The 20,778-nt window shown below is 37.6% G+C and overlaps 1 protein-coding gene across 2 annotated transcripts; it reads right to left on the reverse strand.

The window, feature by feature from the left end:
* Positions 1-800: 800 nt before the first annotated feature.
* On the reverse strand, positions 801-20,060 carry LOC144667420 (F-box/LRR-repeat protein 5-like). Of its 2 annotated transcripts, XM_078528818.1 has the most exons (9): positions 19,934-20,060; positions 15,413-15,751; positions 14,124-14,216; positions 13,169-13,704; positions 12,269-12,461; positions 6,460-6,542; positions 3,169-3,438; positions 1,556-1,822; positions 801-1,510 (listed from the first exon to the last, which is right to left on the reverse strand). In XM_078528818.1, the coding sequence occupies exons 1-8, from the start codon at positions 20,027-20,029 to the stop codon at positions 1,594-1,596; spliced, it is 1,839 nt and encodes a 612-aa protein (XP_078384944.1). In that variant the 5' UTR covers positions 20,030-20,060; the 3' UTR covers positions 801-1,510; positions 1,556-1,593. The 2 variants fall into 2 exon arrangements, with proteins under 2 accessions (XP_078384944.1, XP_078384943.1); XM_078528817.1 differs by having other exon boundaries at positions 801-1,822.
* Positions 20,061-20,778: the final 718 nt, after the last annotated feature.

The raw sequence follows: 20,778 nt of genomic DNA on the forward strand, positions 1-20,778 counted from the left end.
CTGGTTATATTTATTGCTCTGTTAAAGCCATGCTTGCAAGGTACGTACTGCAAATTGTGTTGACTTGGTCTTCAACACTTTTACCAAGTTCTGCCTTTTTTTTTCCACTCATTTGTTTAGAGTTTCATTTTTTTTTTAATTTTCAAAATCAAAATTAAGCGAAAAATTTGGAAATTCTGGCTCATTTTTTCAGTCTGAATGTCTCGGTACTTGTCGGCAAACATCGCGCTATTGGCGAGCGCACTCAAGTTTAGTTTTGGCAGGAAGGTTTTTTCTCTTTTTACGACCGCTTAACACCGCTAAATTTAAATTACGAAGTTCTGTTTTATTGGTAAAACCCCTTTTCAATTCATCGCACAGTAACACTACGTACTTTACTTCAAAGTGACTGTGATATCGTGGCATATCAGGTTAGTGACTTGATATCGTAGGATATCAGGACAGTAGATCTCGCTTCTGATTGGCTACTTGCGAATTTGGGTACAGTAAAGTGAAATAGCATCCCATCTCTCTCCTCCGCAAAGGTTCCCGATGGGGCGGTCGTTGTAAAAATCTGTACAGCGGACTCTCCCCACCGAAAACCTCTCTGAGGAGCCTCTGCGGAGGAGAGAGGCATCCCATATGCTACAGTGAAATAGCATCCCATCTAAGGGGGAGTAGAAATAATCCTAGTTGCTTCATGCTACTGAAACTGGGATAAACGCCGGCCTTATTGGCCACTTGGCTCAACACAGACTTAACTACGCCACTACAGGATAGTTAACACCTGATCTTCTCATAGTCATCAAGTAAAACTGCTGTTCTTCTTTAATTTAGTATTCACTGTTTATTGCACTCTGCTACTGACAAATACATCTAGCAAATTACTTAAATCTTGTGCTTTTAGCACCTAATAAAAAAATATTATACATGTAACTATTATTGTTTATTTAGTACTAATTTGTATGAATTAACTGATTTCTTGTTCACAATAATTATAATCAACTGCTTCAAGCTTTAAACATTGATAATACACAACAGGAGTAAGGATAGGTAATATTAGAATATATTGTAAAACAAACGTGCTATTTTCTTTTTGAAAGATTGACCCATCATTTACTACATGTAGCTGTGTTCACTGTCAAAAAGAGGAAGCTCTTAGCTTGAGTTGCCAATAATGAATGGCTGCTCCACTTAAGAACTCTCACGAAATACATTTTCCATTCTTTAGCCATTGAAAATGACTGACCAGGTTACGTTGAATGAACACAAAACCACTTTTAAAGTGTGTACTGCTATAGGCTGAACATACTTGATAAAACAATAAACATAAAGACTTCCCAGAAAATATCAGTTATAAAAATAACAGTTCAACAACAATACTATTATTAGTAAGAATGTCCTGTTTGGCCTGTAGTTTAATGCGATTGGCGTGAAACCTGAACTTACACAGTCATATATTAAGCAAAATAAGAACTAAAAGGCAGAACATAAAGTTAACTTAAACTCGGATAAATGGTAACACCATTTGACATTTGAAACAATTTAAAGCCATCTTAAAACAATTTTTTGCTTTACAGAGGGCTATATGCTTTTGTGAGTCAGCTTTAGCCTTTATTCGCCAGTACGACAACAGACACGGTTTTTACACTGCAGATTTTGACATCCACTGGCCGTATCAGGGTATGGACCCTCGTCAATATTATCACAGTAGAAAAACTCTGTGTGATCCAACGTAGGACAAACAAAAACCAAGTCCAAAAGTCCTTCAGCTGTCACTTGTAAACAGCCTGATAAATCAAGGTGCTTGAGCTTTGGAAGTCCTCCATACCTCGCCAAAGCCCTACATACACAGAGGAAAAGTAGTAGTTAAAGCAGCCAAAATGTCTTTGGAAAGGTTCTTTTTGTTAACATGTGGTGTTTGTTATGAAATAAAACCATTATGGAGATGGTAATGAAGACATGGTGATTGTATTTTCCCGTGGCGGTCAGAGCTATTGTTCTTGCTCTATTGTTTCGAGGTTTGTTGACTTGGACATTCTTTATTTTACCTCATTTGCAATCCCCATGGGGTTGAAAATCGTGGCATGGGGCACAACATCACAAAATTCTGCTTTTTTATAACTACATGATTATAACGAAACTTTCGGATTAAAACAGTGCATTTATATTTTTAGCAAAGACAGTTAATTGTGACCCCTTTACAATCACTGAATCCACAGCATGGAAGTCGTGATTGCCACAGCTTCCATTCCCCTGGAAAAATGACCTGCTGCATCATTGTCCAAAAACTGCTGACTAGGTCATGAATTTATTGCGCTGCAAGTTGTGAGAACATTGCTATTCGGTCCCAGACCTAGTTTCTATCCCATCCCATTTGAAAATAGACCAATTTCGATATATTAAAATTCAGCCTAAAACAATAGACCTCATTACAAGGCTCCGGGGAATAAACTATAGAGTTTGTGGGGTTTATTCCCCGGAGCCTCGTAGTGATGTCTATTGTTTTAGGCTGAATTTTAAAATATCGAAATTGGTCTATTACTTTGAATAATATATTGGCCTTGAAGATAACTGACCAAAAGGGAAAAGCTTTAATTCTATCCCAGACTAAACTAGGGCAGAAATGAAACAATGAAAATTTATTGTTCTTTTATTCAAGGTGAATGTCCTTGCTTGAGTTGCCAATGCATCTTGAGAATTTAATCTTCATTTTAGCAGTATCATCTGGGCCTACTTCTGCAAAAGGGTTGCTACATGTATGAGAAAATATGCCATTTAATGGAAGGGAGGTGCAGCAATTGATGAAGTAGAAACTTATGAGTCTACGGGAAACTGTATAATTATTTATTGGCATTGATTTTACATTTTCTGTAACATGCTTGACAGTCTTGCTATTCCACCTGTAAGACATACTAGACCATTGTCAATTATTACCAGTGTTTCTATAAATGTAGCACCCATATATTCACCTGGGTGGAGAGAAGCACTATCATAATGGTAGTACAGTATTTTTCCCAAAATATAAAAAGTAATATTAAGTAATATTACTTAATATTACTTTTGTAATATTACAAAATATAAAAAGTAATATTAAGTAATATTACCCTGGCCAAGTACCCTTGGCCAGGGTAATAATTAAAGGAAATACAAAATATTGACATTTGTATAACTTAAGTTTCACTTTACCTAAGGCCTGCATCAGTGACCTGGTAACAGCCAGACAGTCCCAGATAAACAAGTCCTCGTTTAGCAGTCTCTGGAGTGACGCTGATCAGTTTACCACAAGAACACAATGTATGACAGTCACAACTGCTGTCCTCAATGTCAGAGATTCCTGATCCAACAGGCAGTTTTCCCAGTGATGATGACAGCTTAAACAGGGTTTTATCTGTGATGTTTTTACAACCAGATACATCAAGATGCTGTAACTGCAAGCCACCACCCTTTCTGAACAGCCTGAAATTGAAAGAAACAAGCAATATCCTAACAATGTGTTGCTCCATTTGTTGTAACCCCCCAGGGGGGTACTCCGGGATCCAAGTGACGGGGATGTGCAAAGGACTTTTTTGGGGTCGAAATTTTCGATTCCAGGATTTTTTTGGGTAGGAGAATTTGGCAGGTATTTTTTTGGGTGACTTGATTTAAATAGGGGATTTTTTGGGGTATTAAAATCAAACTAAAGTGCCTCGGCGCGGCCTTGGCAATTTAGGGGTAATTTGACTAGGGATTTTTTTGGGCGTTTTTTTTGGTCCAGGGATTTTTTTGGGTAATGTCGGGAGACTTAGGGATTATTTTGGGTCCTGAGTTTTGCCTCCATTCGATCATCCCCGTCACTTTGATCCCGGAGTCCCCCCTCTCTGGGTGTAATCCCTGGTCCCCCTCTCCCCACCTACTGGTGCTGTACCCCTCTGGAAATTCCAATTTAGCTTTATACTTCAAACTGCACAAGGGCAATATATTTTATTTCATATTCTATGCCAAGCATACACTGTAGGATAATAAACATTAGTCAATAAGGCATTTGCGGAATGGATTTTACCTGACCAAGCTAAAGAAGCAAATGTGAATTTGTGCAGAAAATTGCCTAATTCTTGGCTGATAAGTACGTAGACTTCAGGAGTTGGCTAAGATCAAACAATATTGAGCAGAATGATTGTACTAATGTTCAACCAATTTTCAACGAAACATTTACAAGCTAGAAAAACTCATTGCTTATATGCTGCACTTTGCAAGACTTCCAAAATATCTTAAGTGGCAAACTACAGTGGAACCCCGATATAACGATATGCCAAGGGGGCAGTAAAATTATATCGTTATATCGAGGAATCGTTATATCGGGGTTCAGTCCCATACATTTTACTATTGCCGGGACATAACATATTCATCGTTATATCGGGAATATCGTTATATCGAAGATCGTTATATCGGGGTTCCACTGTATGTATTAATCACATTATATCTGTTATGTATGGACAGCATATAACAAGTACTACCTGACCATATATGGGTATTGTGACAATTTTGTGAGTAATTGCCAACGAGACAGCCGAGCCAAGAGGCGAGGCTGTCGAGGCGGCAGAATCATAGAGCCGTGCGTATGAGTGTATAGGCAGAGAAAATCTTAAGTTCTGCGTAAGGGACCCTTTTTTTGACCATATTTGGGTGTAAGTAAACCCCATATTTGGGTTGTATTGTTCTTCCCAACTGGTTCCCAGTCTCTCACTCCTTGCTAGAGAGCAAATGACCAAAATGGCGTCCACACGGCTCGCTGTTAAAATTTTCAATGTGGTCATTCATCCCTTTACCGATAAATACACTCTTAGGGAATTATAAATCGAAAGAGAATACCCTACAAAATATTCGACCACCGAAAAAACGAACATCAAGGTCTTTAAAGCGATGAAATAATCTTTCGACTTTGGAGTCCTTTGATTTACGATCGAAGAGAGACATGAAAATCAAAAGCGGACTGTTGACTTCAAATAGAGTTTTCTTGACTTATGAGAATGCTGAAGTCGGGTAAATGCTTCCTTTTAGTGTTGATTGTGTTTATTGTAGTTGTTTGAGCAATGATTTATTCCAAATCAAATACTGTTTATATTTTATTTGGCACGCATTTTCGCTCCGCGTAGGAATAACATCAATACAAAGCGACGCTCACTAAAATTACTGCACGTCATACACACAAGAAAGTCAAAAGTTTTTTGCTTCTAACGGCAAATGTAATGTTAACTTGAATAAAAATTTTGTCTCCAAATAATCCTTGACCGTTCAAGTTTTATTTTCTGTTCAAATTTTTCAAGTTTTGCGTAACTGAACATGACACTTCGCATGCGAGACTGAAATCTAACCCATGCATTACTGTCTCTGATTACTGAAAATTATTTTTAAAAAAGCATCTTAGCAGTTTTGATTTTGGGATTTGATTTATAAGAAGTTCTTGAAATGCAACTATCCCTTTTGTGAACGGAAACATTTTAACCATCGCGTGTTGTATTTACAAAACAGTGATTAAACCTCATTTAATGCCTACATTTTGTGACATTTTAACTTTGAAAAGAATTTAAAGATTTGTCAAGAGTTATCAATCTGTCAATCCCGTAGCCTGCGTTGCAGACATCTGTGTACGTTTTTTAGTGTGTTTAAAAGAGTGTGCGATCGCGAGAATACGCGCGCTGGAAACTACGGCGTCTGCTACGCAGGCTATCAAGCCTGTGTCATTTATGAACACCAGTATAGCACTTTTTTAGCATGTTACCTAAATACGATTTACCATATTTTGGTCATTTCAAATATAGTTCTTTCAAAAACCACTCAATATCTGTTCTTATAAACAAACATGAGTATTTCGCTCGTTGGCACTTACCGATAGGTACAACTAGTAAAACTTTACTAATTTAAGTTACCTTACTATAGGAAATTAATGATACATGTAATTAACGCGAATTTCAAAAATTTGCGTTAATTTTATGTACCTTAATTTACGTCATTGTTAATTTAAATCACACTATTTTAGAGCATTGTTATTTTAAGAGACATTTATTTTCTGCAAACTAAGTTATGTTTACACGTCATCTACTTCTCCGTCAAAGCCGCAGGAATAATAGAGGCAGTGGAAAGAGCCAGGATGGGATGTATTCCATCTCTAGACCCATTCACTGAATATTAGTCACTATTTCGTCTATTTACATATCTTTGTTGTGTATGGTTTATCAGAATTAAACCTCAAGTTCTGTTTTTGGACGTTGTTGTTTTGTCTTTTGAATAGCGCAGGTTGCAATAAAAATTACTACGCATCAAATTTGCGTTAATTTACTGCATGTAAGCACACACCACACGAGAATTCACGTTAATTAAATGCATGTTAACATAAATTTTTGACAATTCGCGTTAATTTTATTACGCGTACATTTTGTTCGCGTTGTTAAAATGCTTTGTTATATTCCTATAATAAGGTATATTTATATGCTAACTTACCCTTTCAATCCCAAGTCTGACACTGCAGTTTGGGATAAATCAAGATGCCTCACATTAGGACAGTGTGACAAGATCTTGAATGCCTACACATTACAGATCAAAAAAATCAAATTACATCATGATCATAATAAAGAGATCAGTATTACATTTTTGGGAACAGCACAAAATCCCTGTCTTGTTGTGTGCTGTTCATTGGTTCTACATAAAAGTTTGCATTATGACTGCATGTAGAGATCCATGGCATCAGAAACATCTTTTTTGTTTCTATGTTATATTTTTGAATTAAAACTGCCAGTGTAAGATTTGCATAAAGGGGTGCAACTTAGTTTCCATAAGTTAAAGCCTTAAGGCAAATGAATTATGGGTTCAGAAGGAAAACAAGAACTTTCCACTTCCCCAACCTATCTTACATACTCATTTCCCTTAGCCTCTTTGTCTAATCTGCCTTGACTATTAAACTTAACATGCAAGTCAATCACTGCTGGTACAAGTTTGCATGTATCCTTATAATTGTTATGTGTCTGTATTGTATTTTAGTATAATTTCAGAGGTGATTATAAGAATTGAAGCATTCTGATTGGTTGAGAAGCTCAGCTTTTGAGGCTATATTCACCCCGCGCGAGGTGATTATAGCTTTGAAGGCTTGGTTACTTAGCCACGCCACCTTTGACATCCAGGGAAGTAAACATGGCCGCTTTTGCTGAATGAAAATTTCTTTGATTTGAAAGAAACCAGTCCAAGTCCTGGATATTTTAAACACTGGGAATTTTTCAAATTAACTACCACGGCTTTTGGACCGAAAATATTTTCAAGAGATGGTTCTCAAGGCATTAGAAATGATCGTAAACACGGCGGTTTTGGCGATCAATGAGAAACTCAGTCAGATCGATTGAGCAAACATTATTTAGTTCTCTTCTCACCGGAGCTACTTATTTTTGAGAGGATTCCCATATTCGCTTAGAAGTCATCAACAATAATACAAAGGTAACGGACATCTATCTTTCTCATAGTGTTTGTTTTGTTCCGTTTTATTGCTTTAACTAAATAAATTCTGATTGTAATCGATGAATTAAACTGGTTTACACCGTATGCAAACGAACACTTGTGTTTGCTGTTTTCTTGTTTGCTATAGAGCGTTTTCACGTGACGTCACATTTTTCGCGGGAAATTTGAGACGCCATATTGGTGTTCCACTTTTCCATCATGGCGGTATATTCCCTCTCGGATTATGTGAACAACCTCGATCCCCACGTAAAGAAACCTACTCTGATGAGATTTCTTGTGTTGGAATGGATCTTGTAATAATTCCGGATAAAACATACGATCCAGAATGCTTGCCTCATGTCGAATCTATGGATGTGCTGTCGTTTTGAGTGCTAGAAACCGGCTATTACAGTAAGGACCAATATTCTTTCAGAAGTTCGCACGGGCGAATAATCAACTTATTCAGGGTTTGTAAATAGCGTTAAAGAGTATAAAATAGGTAAAAAGTTCATCGTTCTCGGAAAGGTTAGGCTTTTTTACAAAGAATGAATGATTCAAATGTTACGCTTTCGATAATAACTGAGCAAAATGGTATGGCGGGACAAGGCAAATGTGGCTCGCATATCACAAGAGTTCTGTTTTACATTGAGGCATGGAATCAAAATAGGAATAAAGGAAACACTTTCATGTTGTGGCTTTAAGTTTGACTCGCCCTTTCTCTGTTTCTACTGTTTCAAGGAGCAGAAACATATGAACAACTTGTCAGCCAACTTCGATAATCAGTTTGCAGCAAATGTTGTCTGAGTTAATATATTTGCCTTCCTGGGATTAAGCTAAAAGTTGACCAAAATTGTTTGCCCAATGTTTAAATACCAGGTTATTTATTTACTTTAAAACCCAGTCTTTCAAATGCTGGAGGAGTTGGTTTTTGTATCAAGGCAGATCATTCAGTTATTTACAACTAGTCCAGAACTCACAAAAACAACACATGACTTAAAGGCTCTATGGGTAGAAATGCAAAATGGATCTCAAGGAAACATGATCTGTAGTGTGATTTATCTGCACTCAAATGGTTATATACAAAACTTTATGGATAATCTTAACTGTACAGTTGACAGGATTCATAGGAAGGATAAGTTCTCCATTACCTTGGGAGATTTCAATCTAGACCTCCTTAAATTGGATTCTCACGCAGATACAGAAAACTTTTTAAATACCTGAGGGGTCCTCTAGTTTTCAACCACTTCCTAATTGTAAAAAAATGTATTCTTCTCTTCCTAATTAATGTTCCTTAAACCCATAACAATTATTATAACTATATATAAACAAACAACACAACCAGAATATTTGTGGGGAAAAGGGGTAAGGGATGAAGCACTCCAATTAAGAATTGTAGGTCACTTTTCCTAGGATTTCCCCAGGGGTGATAATCCCCCAGGGTACTCAGTACGAGGTGTTAATCCTCAAGAGGGGGTGATAATCCCCCAAGGGTACTGAGTGAGAGGTGATCATCCTCTCTAGCTCTAGGGGGTGATAATCCCCCAGGGTACTTAGTGAGAGGTGATAATCCTCTCTAGGGGTCAAATACCCCGGGATAAGAAGTAATAAGAGTCTATGGGGTAAAGGGTGACCTCTATGGGAGCACTTCATCCCCACCAAATACACAAAAGGTGTATTCCCCATAGACGATAGAAACAGTACATTCATGTCACTTGTATCGAATAAAATCAAATCGCGAAACTTTGTCGCTTAGAAATATATGCAGCTACTTCAACCCTTTGAGCACCAATGGGACCAACATCTAATGTCTTCTCACGTATAATGAGGGGAATGAATCTCGTAACTTGCGGGTAGAGATAGTAAGAAAAATTAAAATAAAATATTAGAGGCCAAGGAGGAGAAAATGTGTGTTGATATTGGTATAAATTGGCTTAATATTAAGATCGAATAATGAGACGATTTTTATTTTTATGAATCTGCTCTAATTCAAGATATCCAGTTATCCTAATGTAATGTTTAATTCCTTTTACACTAGAATCTCAGAAATAATTATTGTTCATATCCCTATCAAACAACTTTCTAAACGTGAATCTAAAATGAAATCCAAACCATGGACAACTGCATTAAGCGACTCAATTATCATTCTAAAAGAAGTATATGAAAACCAAACCTACTTATTATCATTCAAAATTTATTAAACTTTGGAATGGGCATAACCACTTGCTAAAAGTGAGTAAAAATAACTATAAAAATAATCACTTCCATGTAAATAAGTCTGATTCCAAGAAAGTCGACTGGAAGGGGATAAGACAACTTGTCAACCTTAGATGCAGATCTGCATGTACCCCCACTAAATTACTTGTTGACGACACTGAAAAAAATGATCCTAAGTCAATGGCAAAATTATGCTGTTAACACTTTCTTTGTTTATATTGGATATTTTTGGGCTAGGAGTGTTCGTAGAGTAAATAAATTCCCCCTTCAGTATCTCACACCTTCATCTCAGGATAATTTCTTTCTATTTCCCATAACAACTGTGGAAATTGAAAATAAAATTATTAAACTAAATGCCAGCAAGTCTACTGGGCCCCTTTAGTATACCAATCAACATCCTAAGAGCTACTTAATATGCCATATCTAAGCCTCTACTACGAGAAATTATATTTAATAAATGCTTCCTTTTGAATTCTACTGGAATTGTCCCAAGCAATTAAAAAAAAAACTGAAGTTACTTCTGTGTTATAAACAAGTTTAGGACTTACAGACAAGTTTAGACAATTCTGTCCATATTCAATAAACTGTTGGAAAAATTGATGCATAAGAGAATACTATACCTCTTGGCAAAGAAGAAAGTAATTTATTGCAAACAGTTTGGTTTCTGTGAAAACACTCCTCTGATCATGCCATTCTAAGCATCATCGACTTGATGCAACATGCAATTGACTGCAACGAACTTTCTTGTGGTATAATTATTTTAAGATTTCAGTAAAGCCTTTGATACTGTAAATCATAACATCTAGAGTCAGAAACTAGATTATTGTGGATTTCGTGGAGTAGCGAAAGATTGGTTCACCTCATATCTTACCAACAGATATCAGTTTGTTTTCTTGGGACATACTATGTCAGATCTTCAATCTTCGAAATGCTTGCTGCTAACGCGGTCATTTTCTAACATATAGCATCAGCTAAATCGTCTCTACTTATGGCAGAAAATCCAGAAATACATCTTCCTCTTTCCGTAGTCAGGTTGACAATAACACGTAGAACACGAATAAACTCAGTTTTTCACCACTGGGCCTTCTTTTTCCCCGTATTATTGCCACAGCCGACGAGAATGCAAAGAATCTCAATGTAAATGAGTTGTTTCGCGCATTAAAGTAGTCGAAAAACTGTAAATTATGCTCTAACTGTTGTGTGACGCTACTCAAACTCTGCTTCGATGGAACACCAATATGGCGGATAAAGTCAGTTGCCATGACAATGGAGAAATCTGGTCACGTGAGTGAAAACGCTCTATAGTTATTTTTTTAAGTTCTTGATGATCACCTCTAAAAATTATACTTTATTGTTCAATAATCCCCTCGATTTCGTCTCGCGGATTATTCAACAATAATCACTTCGCCTTCGGTGAATAATTGTTAAATGTTTCCGCTTACATTTTTTCCAGATTTAAAGACACCTTAGTGTAACTTACTGAAGTATTACATAAGGCTTGTTGAAAGATATTGTATTGACATATTAATTTAAAGTATTGTATTAGGTTATTGTATTAGGATATTGTATTAGGCTTTCAAACTTACGGTAATAAAAAAGTTTTTTAAAAAAATTAGAAAAAAAACCTTAGTTTCCATGCATTGACATCATGTTTGTCACCCAAGTGTATCAATAACAATGATCACTTACCTTTTTGACTGGTCAGCAAAATAACACAACAAAATTTGCAATAAAATAAGTAAAAACTGTTATGTGAGGCAAAAGCTTAATACCGGTATGTATCCAGTCTGGTGGATCAGCAGAAGCTTCATGTTTTAACTCATTTATGTGTAGTGCTAAGGTTTCCTTGCCAGGATGAGTGTGGAATTTTAGTCAAGTTTATTAATAAAAATACTTTGGTCACCATGCATTTCCTTATGTTTTTTTGTGTGTCAATATTTCCATTTAACAGTAGGGGTATTTAATGGTCTTTGCGAGCATGCTAGCAAAGCGTTTCAAAAAAAACTACCTCCTCTGAAAACCGAGCATGCGAGCACTTGTTAAAATATGCACAAGCAAACAAGCACCCACTAAAATATTGCAAGAATTTCGAGTCTAATTTTTGTGAGCACTGCAACATTTTGAGGTACTGGTCTTCTCAAAAGAAGTACCAAGATTGTATAATGTCCATTAAATAATAAGTTGTAGCAAAAAAATTATGTCAAAAATAAACTAGGGTTAAAATTAGCTCAGCCACCGCAACACCTCTGGTCCAATATACTGATAACTTTTTAATAGATGCATAAGTGTGTTCAGGAAATTAATGGTGGCTCATTGTAACCTGGTTCCCTTATACACGTTGTAGTAGGCCTCTGTCAATCCCAAGGGATTATGGAGTTGTGGGTAACAGCATCTGTTGTGACTGTGAAGTCCGATGGGAGAGTGGCAATCTCTGCCGCAGTGGACGCATCATACATGCATGACCTTCACTTTGAAATATGGTATACTGGACATACAGCCACCTAATTTTTCAACCTTCTAATTTGCTATATCCTCCATGGGGCGGGATACAGAATGAACAAGACTTGCATTTCAAAATAGTATTTGCATTTTATTACTGATTGTCACTCACCAGACCATTACTCAACATTGGACAGCAGCCAAGTTTTAACACCCACACAGATGGACCAACCACTGGGATAAGGTATCGCACCAAGCCCAGCAGCTGACGCATCTCAATGGGTGTCTCACCATCACTGTCTGCCTCAGAGATCGACTCAGTGTCACTGCAACCTTCCTTGTCAGAATCTGTGTCAGCAAAAGAACTTTCACACAGAAAAATGAATTAGGATAGTTTTCAATTTTTAATTTCTCCTTACAATCATAGCAATATCAGACAGGCAATGTGAAGAGCACTACTATAGGGGTAATCAGGGCTGGAGACTAACTTTTTTGCAAAACTAGTTAAGTGGCTAGTGACAGCTTTGATTCCACTCGCCAAAAATGATTTTTGACTAGCCAGAATTTTTAAGTACACTGTATAGGGAGGGGGGAGGGGAGGGAGGGAAACTTTTTACTTTTTTAACTTTTAACTTGTAGGCACCACTTCATCAGGTATTCACCTTTATCCAGCCTATTTTTCTTGTTTTGTTGTGGTTGTTGTTGTTGTGTTGTTGTAGTATGTGCAATTGATCAAGCGAGATTGGCATTATATATGATTGAGTAGAAAAGACATTTTAGTCCTAGGCTTTGCCAGTAGATGAGTAAAGCGGCCTTCACGCGACAAACTAAAGTTGGCAAGCTTGTGTTGGCAAACTCAAGTTGGTGTGTGTGAACGACACAACAACAGTTGGCAAACAAGTTGGCAAAGTGTTAGCGAGAATAGAGACAAGTTCTATTTTGTCGCCAACAGTAGGCCAACTTGTTTGCTCACACACACCAACTCGAGTTTGCCAACACGAGTTTGCCAATAGTTTGTTGTGCGAAGGCTGCTTAAGAGAGGCAAAAATAACTTCTCATTAGTATCGCTTACCTGCTTGAGGTTGTTAATTCCAAAGTTTGAACCTCAGAATCACAGTTACAACTGCACGTATCATCACTATCTGCCCCAAACCGCCAATCCTTTTTAAAGATCCAACGTACAGGGTACAGCTCTCTCCACAACTCACCATCCCGAGCAGATTGTGACCAAAGCTGGCAAACCTGGGCACAGTGGCACAAGTCTTTAGGTCCCAGGTATGAGAAAATCTTCAGTGTGACTTCAGCCGGGAAACACAGCAGTAAAGGTTGCTCTTGTGTAACTACAGCATGACTCTCAGCAGTCAAAGTCCTTTTCGCAATGCTGTTGTCAACAGCCTTGGTATTCTCAACACTATTAACTGTTGACGTGTTAGTCTTTGAATAAGTCCTTTCTTTTAAGTAATGTTCTCTGCCACTCACATTAGTCCTTTCTGAGGCAGACTTTTCAAAAATGGCATAATCATTTTCATGATCAGAAGAACTGTCAAATTGTTTACGGTCTTTTTGTGAAGAGGAATAAGATAGATCTGCATTGTGGGCTTTGGAATGCTGAAAGAAAAAAATGCATTGGATGACCATACTTGTAATGTTTAATACTTATTAGAACACACTACCTTATCAACAACTTCAGAACTCTGAAGTCCTTCAGTTCCCAGCACAAAAATATGACTCCTTGTGAATTAAAAGCAGAGGCCAAGATGCCATGCTTACCATTATAATAATAATAATTGTTAGCCCAACAGCTTATGCGAGCTGTAGGATTTTGTACAGTTTAGAATTGAAACAATTCACATTATATGTTTTTATTTCTGGTAATGGCACCCAGAAGAATGATTTCAGATGGCAAGCGAAAAGGGAAAAAAATGGTGAAGGCACTTGCGTTTTATTCACTGTAGACTGTAGAACTGTAGATCTAAGAGAGGGAAGAAATTCTTCAAGAAGTTTGTTTAAAGGCAGACCCAACATACCTCACTAAAAACAGAATGCTGGTGAAGTACTCTGGCTTTGATTTCTTTTAACTCTTCGAAAGTGAAGTGTTCCATAAGTAATGGCTGGAAAACCTGACAACATAAAACAAAACCTTTTCTTGAGCTAACATAAAACTTAATTAAATATAGCGTTTGAAGTAACTCACAGTATCACGTAAAGTTCTCTATGATCAATGTCAAATTTCCACAATCACAAAAGCTCAAAGGTTTTCTTTAAATTGGTTGCACATGTCAGTATACTGTATACTGGTTATAAGTTCATACCATAAAATTCTGATAGTAACAGCATCCATAACATACAGGTCAACATACAGCAGGCCAGAAGGGCACTACATGTACTTTTAGCAGGCCACTCATAGGCGGAAATATCGCAAGCGCAGCGTAAAATTGGTTTGTCAAGTTATTCCGTCTCGTGAGTGAGTTCAAACATCTTTGAAACTTCCTTGGAAGTCTTCGGAAAACTTCGTTTATCTTCGGAAAAGTTTGAAAGTGATCGGAAACGTTCATATGGCCTTTGAACAACAATCAGAGAATCTTCCGAAATCTTCGGTCTAGAAAATGCTAAAAAAAAACAAAAGGTTGATAGAACGGAAAAAAGTTGCTCCAAATATGAAAACCTGCCGAGTATTTTGGGGACAGTCTTAGCCCCGCACATTCCAAAACGCTCTGCCGCCTTTGTCACTACATGTAGATTACAAGTACAGTGGAATCCTGATTCCACTGCTTTGAGAAATCAGGGGTAAAATTACAGACAAATACTATCCTAGTAAAATGAAAATTGGGGTTTGAGAAACCGAGGGTTCAAGAAATCCGGATTCAACATTAAGTTTAATTCGTATCCATTAATTTATGCAAAAAGGACATGTAACATGAATAAATGTAAATGTATACAGGTTTTTTTTTGTTTGTTTTTTTAATGGTTTATTGCAAACAAACAAAAAAGGAAAAGAAAAAGACGGCTACATACAATGTTGTTACTTACAGAACTGAACTTAAAATACAATACAGATACTTAATAAAATAATACCCCAGTTGAACCCCAGTAACTCGAACTCTGAAGGGAAACGAAAAACAGTTCGAGTTAGCGGGGTTTTCGAGTTAGCCAAATTCGAGTTACCGGGGTTCTACTGTAGATACTATGAACTCGAACTGACCAACAGTAGTATGTGCAGTTGCTTGAATAATTATATATTCATGTTACAATTATGTTTTTATCAATTGCACTACATTACATTGCATTGTAAACACAACACATAGTTACTAATTACCTCTTCCTCATGCCTCATGTGTGGAAGGAAATCTTTTTGAAATGATTGCAATGCTCCTTTTAACCTGTCCTCAAAAGTGTTCCTGTTTAAATTAGTCCTGCTTTTTGATGCACACTTAAGCCCTTTTCTTGCCAGAGACAAAATTTCCAAAACATGATTGTCTTTGTGAACGTCACGCACAATAGCCTGAATTTGTTCATTGATCAGACGATGCTGAAGAACTGTCATAATACAAGTGTTTTCAATTTCCTCATGGTGTTTGAGTTCTTGGAAAGTGGAGTTAATACACCCCAAAAGTCCAATAAGAGATACATCGTCTTTGAAGTTTGTGGTTGATAACTGAAATGTAAAAAAAGTATAAAAACACCTGTAGGAAAGTGCATGCTTAATATTATCCTTACTTCTACTTATAACTTAATGAAAACACAGAGCAGGGATAGCACAATGGTAAGAGCACATGCTTCCCACCAATGTGGTACAGGTTTGATTCCCGGACCGATCACTTTCTCCTTGCTTCAAGGGTTTTTCTCCAGGTTCTCTGGTTTTCTTCCCTCTCCAAAAACCGATACTTTTAAATTACAATTAGATTGGAAATCCAAGAGCCACATGTTCGTTAGTCACTAGACTGTTTCAGCCAACGCTTGTTAAACAAAGTTGATTTATTTTTTTTTAGAACCAGCATGGGCTGTTAATGTAAGGCTTGTATTTCCACTGTCAGTATTTCTCATCGACCCAAACTTCCAGTAGTGTCTCTACAACTTGCTTTTTCAGTTTCTCCTAAACTTTCATGATAGAAGGTGAAGGTAGTTTGCATTGGGCCAAAATGACCCATAGGTGCTAATCACGTTTCTGCGCAGCATTTAGCAACTAGGAATAGTTTGACTTTCACATGATCGGATGCAAGTGCATCGTAGAATTACCACTTGGCACTGAATTTGCTGGTACTCATTTATACACCTGGGCCCAGTTGTTCAAAGGGTGGATAACGCTATCCACCAGATAAATCGCTATCCAGTGGATAAGTCTTAACAAAACATACTAAGCTATCCACTGGATAGTGATTTATCCGATGGATAGCGTTATCCAACTTTTGAACAATTGGGGCCTGGGTGAAGAGAGGTACCGTTTAAGTACAAAGGGGCGTGTTTAAAACACGAAATGGCGAAACGGCGAAATGTTCTGGCCCAGAAATATAATGAATACTTGTCACTTATCACAACGCCAAATTGAACGTATTGTGAAAGTTCGCAGCACACCAGGATATTTTTTTTAATTAAGTACTTGCCAAGTTGCCTATCAGTATCTGCACTGCACTACAGAGCTTACATTGTATCGAAGGACTGATATAGACATCGAACATTACTCCATTTCTGTGCAAAGAACGTTTGCCACTGATATCGTGTATGAACTTTAATGCAAAGTAGGTTTGGTTTTGTTAATCCATTTCTTGTGAATGTTGGAGCTCAAAGCACTTCATAGCCGAGACTCGGTGGCAAATACGAGATAAACAAATCATTTTCTTACGATGTCTAAAGAAACGCTGTCGTCTTGATCAAGAATGTCCTAGGCGTATCAAACAGCGCCCTGTTAACAGGGAGAGACTGGAATCCAAATTACCCATAGGTTTGTGACAGGTCTACGTGACGGAGAATTTGTGATTGCAGTTTCTTTTATTTTTCGGGACTTATCTACAAGGATAAATTCGGCAACATATGAAAATTCCAGTACAACAGTAATATCGTATAACTTTGGCTTTTATCCTCAGTATCATTTCGTCATTTCGCCATTTCGCCGTTTGGCCATTTCGCCATTTCGTGTTTTAAACACGCCCAGTATAAAGTGTTGCCCAAGAAAACAACACCATGACCCCAGCCAGGGCTTGAGCCTGAACCACTCAACTGAGAGTCCAGTAAACCAAATATTAGGCAACCATGCCTCCCCCACAAAAAAGCATGCCTTCCAACTACGTAGAAACACAGAGAAAATGTTCTTTATTTCTAAATAATCAAAATGGACAAATCAAAGAAGTGACAAAGTTTTGTTTACATAATTGATAACAAAAAAATAATCAAAATGGACAAATCAAAGAAATGGCCATGTATTCTGTAGTTGCTCCAAGTTTTGTATTCTGTAGTTGCTCCAAGTTTTGTTTACATAAATGATAACAAGTTTACAGGCTACTTTTATCATGGTCCACCTCAACTGAACTTTTTGTTACTAGATTGACCAGGTTTGATTATCAGCATCAAAAAAGTCAAATTCTTCCTCATAGTTGTAACGATCAGTAAAGATTTTGCTCGGAGCGATACTCAACACACTTCCACCGAAGGGTCTATAGATTTAACAAATTTGCAAATTCTTGTATGCCAGGACACAATGTTATACTTCATTAGTGCATGGTTCATTAGTGCAATATTTTCACCAGTAATCGTGGGGTAAAAAGACTTTCAAATTAAGATCACAATGTAACGACCAGAAATTGTCAGTCAACTGACGAGCTTATAAGCTTTTTCACTTGGTGCCCGATTTGGGGAGAAGGAGATTGGGTTCAATAATTTGTGATCATCACAATATCACAAACCTCATTGAGTCACTATGCCATGCTGTTGCCTTGCGCAAATGACAGTTTACATGAAAGCACTAGTGAAAAGGTATCACAAGATATCACACAGTATCACAAGGTATCACACGGTATCACAAGGTATCACACAGTATCACACAGTATCACACGGTATCATCAGGTATCACACAGTATCACAAGGTATCACACAGTATCACAAGGTATCACACAGTATCACAAGGTATCACAAGGTATCACAAGGTATCACACAGTATCACAAGGTATCACAAGGTATCACACAGTATCACAAGGTATCACAAGGTATCACACGGTATCACAAGGTATCACACAGTATCACACAGTATCACAAGGTATCACACAGTATCACAAACAATCAACAAGTGTAATTTTGGAAGCGTTGTCAGTTTTGATAGCATTGTTGCATAAGCGTCGTCAGTTTTGCCTTTTAATGTGAATCATATGCATAACAATAGAGTTGTTTGCCTTTTAAGGGCCTGATAATTTACATGACAAATTTCAGCCCAGGCTGAAATTTCAGTCCGGTTTGCCAGGCTGGAATTTTGTTGCTATTACATGGAGAATTTCAGCCCGGGCTGAACACTTTTATAATTGTCGTGGCCACCATTTTCTTTTGTTGAAAACCACCACTGCGCATCCGCAAGCTCACTTTCAGGCCGGGCTGAAATTGAAAACGCAATTACATGAGGTTTTTCAGCCCATTTGCCCAGGCTGAGATTTCCAAAAAATTTATGGTGTAAAGTTGGATAACTGACTTTACAACAGATTTAACTACCTTTAATTTCATGTAAATCCCAATTTTCATGCTGTGTGCATGTTGGCGGTAAATAAAAGTGATGGGCCTACACGACTCCTATGTTTATAAAAGTGATTAATAAAATAAAAGTGATGGGCCTACAACAGTCCTACACGACTCCTACCGTGTGATACCTTGTGATACTGTGTGATAGCTGGTGATACCTTGTGATACTGTGTGATACCGTGTGATATCTTGTGATACCGTGTGATACCGTGACTGTGTGATACCTGTGATACTGTGTGATAGCTTGTGATACCTTATGATACCCGGTGTGATACTGTGTGATAGCTTGTGATACTGTGTGATAGCTTGTGATACTGTGTGATACCTTGTGATACTGTGTGATACCTTGTGATACCATGTGATACCTTGTGATACTTTGTGATACCGTGTGATACTGTGTGATACCTTGTGATACTGTGTGATACCTTGTGATACCGTGTGATACCTTGTGATACTGTGTGATACCTTGTGATATTGTGTGATACCTTGTGATACCGTGTGATACCTTGTGATACCGTGTGATACCTTGTGATACTGTGTGATACCTTGTGATACTGTGTGATACTGTGTGATACCTTGTGATACCGTGTGATACCTTGTGATACTGTGTGATACCTTGTGATACCGTGTGATACCTTGTGATACCGTGTGATACCTTGTGATAGTGTGTGATACCGTGTGATACCTTGTGATACCGTGTGATAGTGTGTGATACTGTGTGATACCTTGTGATACTGTGTGATACCTTGTGATACCTTGTGATAGTGTGTGACATGTTGTGACTACCGGGTGATAACAGGAACAGGTAACACTTGAATATGGTGATACGTTGACTGCCATGATTCCTTGCGATTTCTGATAAGAAGTGGTACTTGGTGATGAAAGCGCACAATGCATACATGCAGATTTTGCAAAATTGTGATAATGTGACCCTATCACAAATTACATGCGATCGTTCAGTTGTCCCCAGATCGTGCATTGTATGAGCTTTTTTATAAAAACAAATACAATATATCGTTCGCTGCAGTCTAGCAAAAGTGAAACATTTCGGAGCACTTGTGGATGTCTGGCAACACAAAAGCTACCATTTAAATAACTCCCTTAAATATAAAGAACGTACCTTTTCTAAAGCTTCATAGACAAGCTGTTTCATTCGCATGTGAGGCCCAGTAAAAACATCTATTTCTTCTGGACAAGGATAATGACACAGCGCCATCTTGGATGAACATGACACAACACATAGCCGCAAAGACTGACGGGACATGACGTCATTCTGTTGACCATCATTCCATTCCACCTCATCCTCACAGTGCAGCCCAAGGGAGTTTTCGTAGGTTTTCGTTCATTTGACGATTGTTTTCTGTTTCACAACATTAAACTTTTAAAATAGTCATATCTTACTTAAAAAAAACTAATTTGGTGTTTACTCGTTTGCAGGATAACCATTTAGAGAAACGCAAATTATTCCTTCTGATAGAAATCCCTCAGAATAACTCGAACCAAGGCCTGCTTCCACCCCCACCCCCACCTAAAAAAGAAATGTTTTGTACAAAAAAGGTAGTCCCATCGGAGCTTTTGTTTCAGAAGAGTCTCGGGGGAAGGGGAAGCTAAGAGGAGGGAAGGAAGGGATCCTTCTCTTTTACCTTAAGCAAACTCATTTTCGCGCGCACAATACCAAGATTTTCGCGTTTTGAAAAAAAATCGCGATAATTAATACCCGGGAAAAAAAGTGAGCGAAAGTTATACAGCGAAGCCAGGGCTCCTGGCGAAACTTATTACCAAGTTACATAAGAAACATGTTCTAAGACATGGGCTTGCCGGCTAGAACTGTCATAGGGTCGTCATATTCTGTCCTTGAAAATATATCTCAGATATATCTATCGCGGGTCTTTTTTCGACAAGCAGGTGGGTAGGTAATTTTTATTTTAAAACGGTTAAAACTTCAGCTTTAAAATACTACGTAAA

The sequence above is a fragment of the Oculina patagonica genome, chromosome 10, assembly GCF_052425735.1.
Source record: "Oculina patagonica isolate OP01 chromosome 10, crgOcupat, whole genome shotgun sequence".
Lineage (NCBI taxonomy): Eukaryota > Metazoa > Cnidaria > Anthozoa > Scleractinia > Oculinidae > Oculina > Oculina patagonica.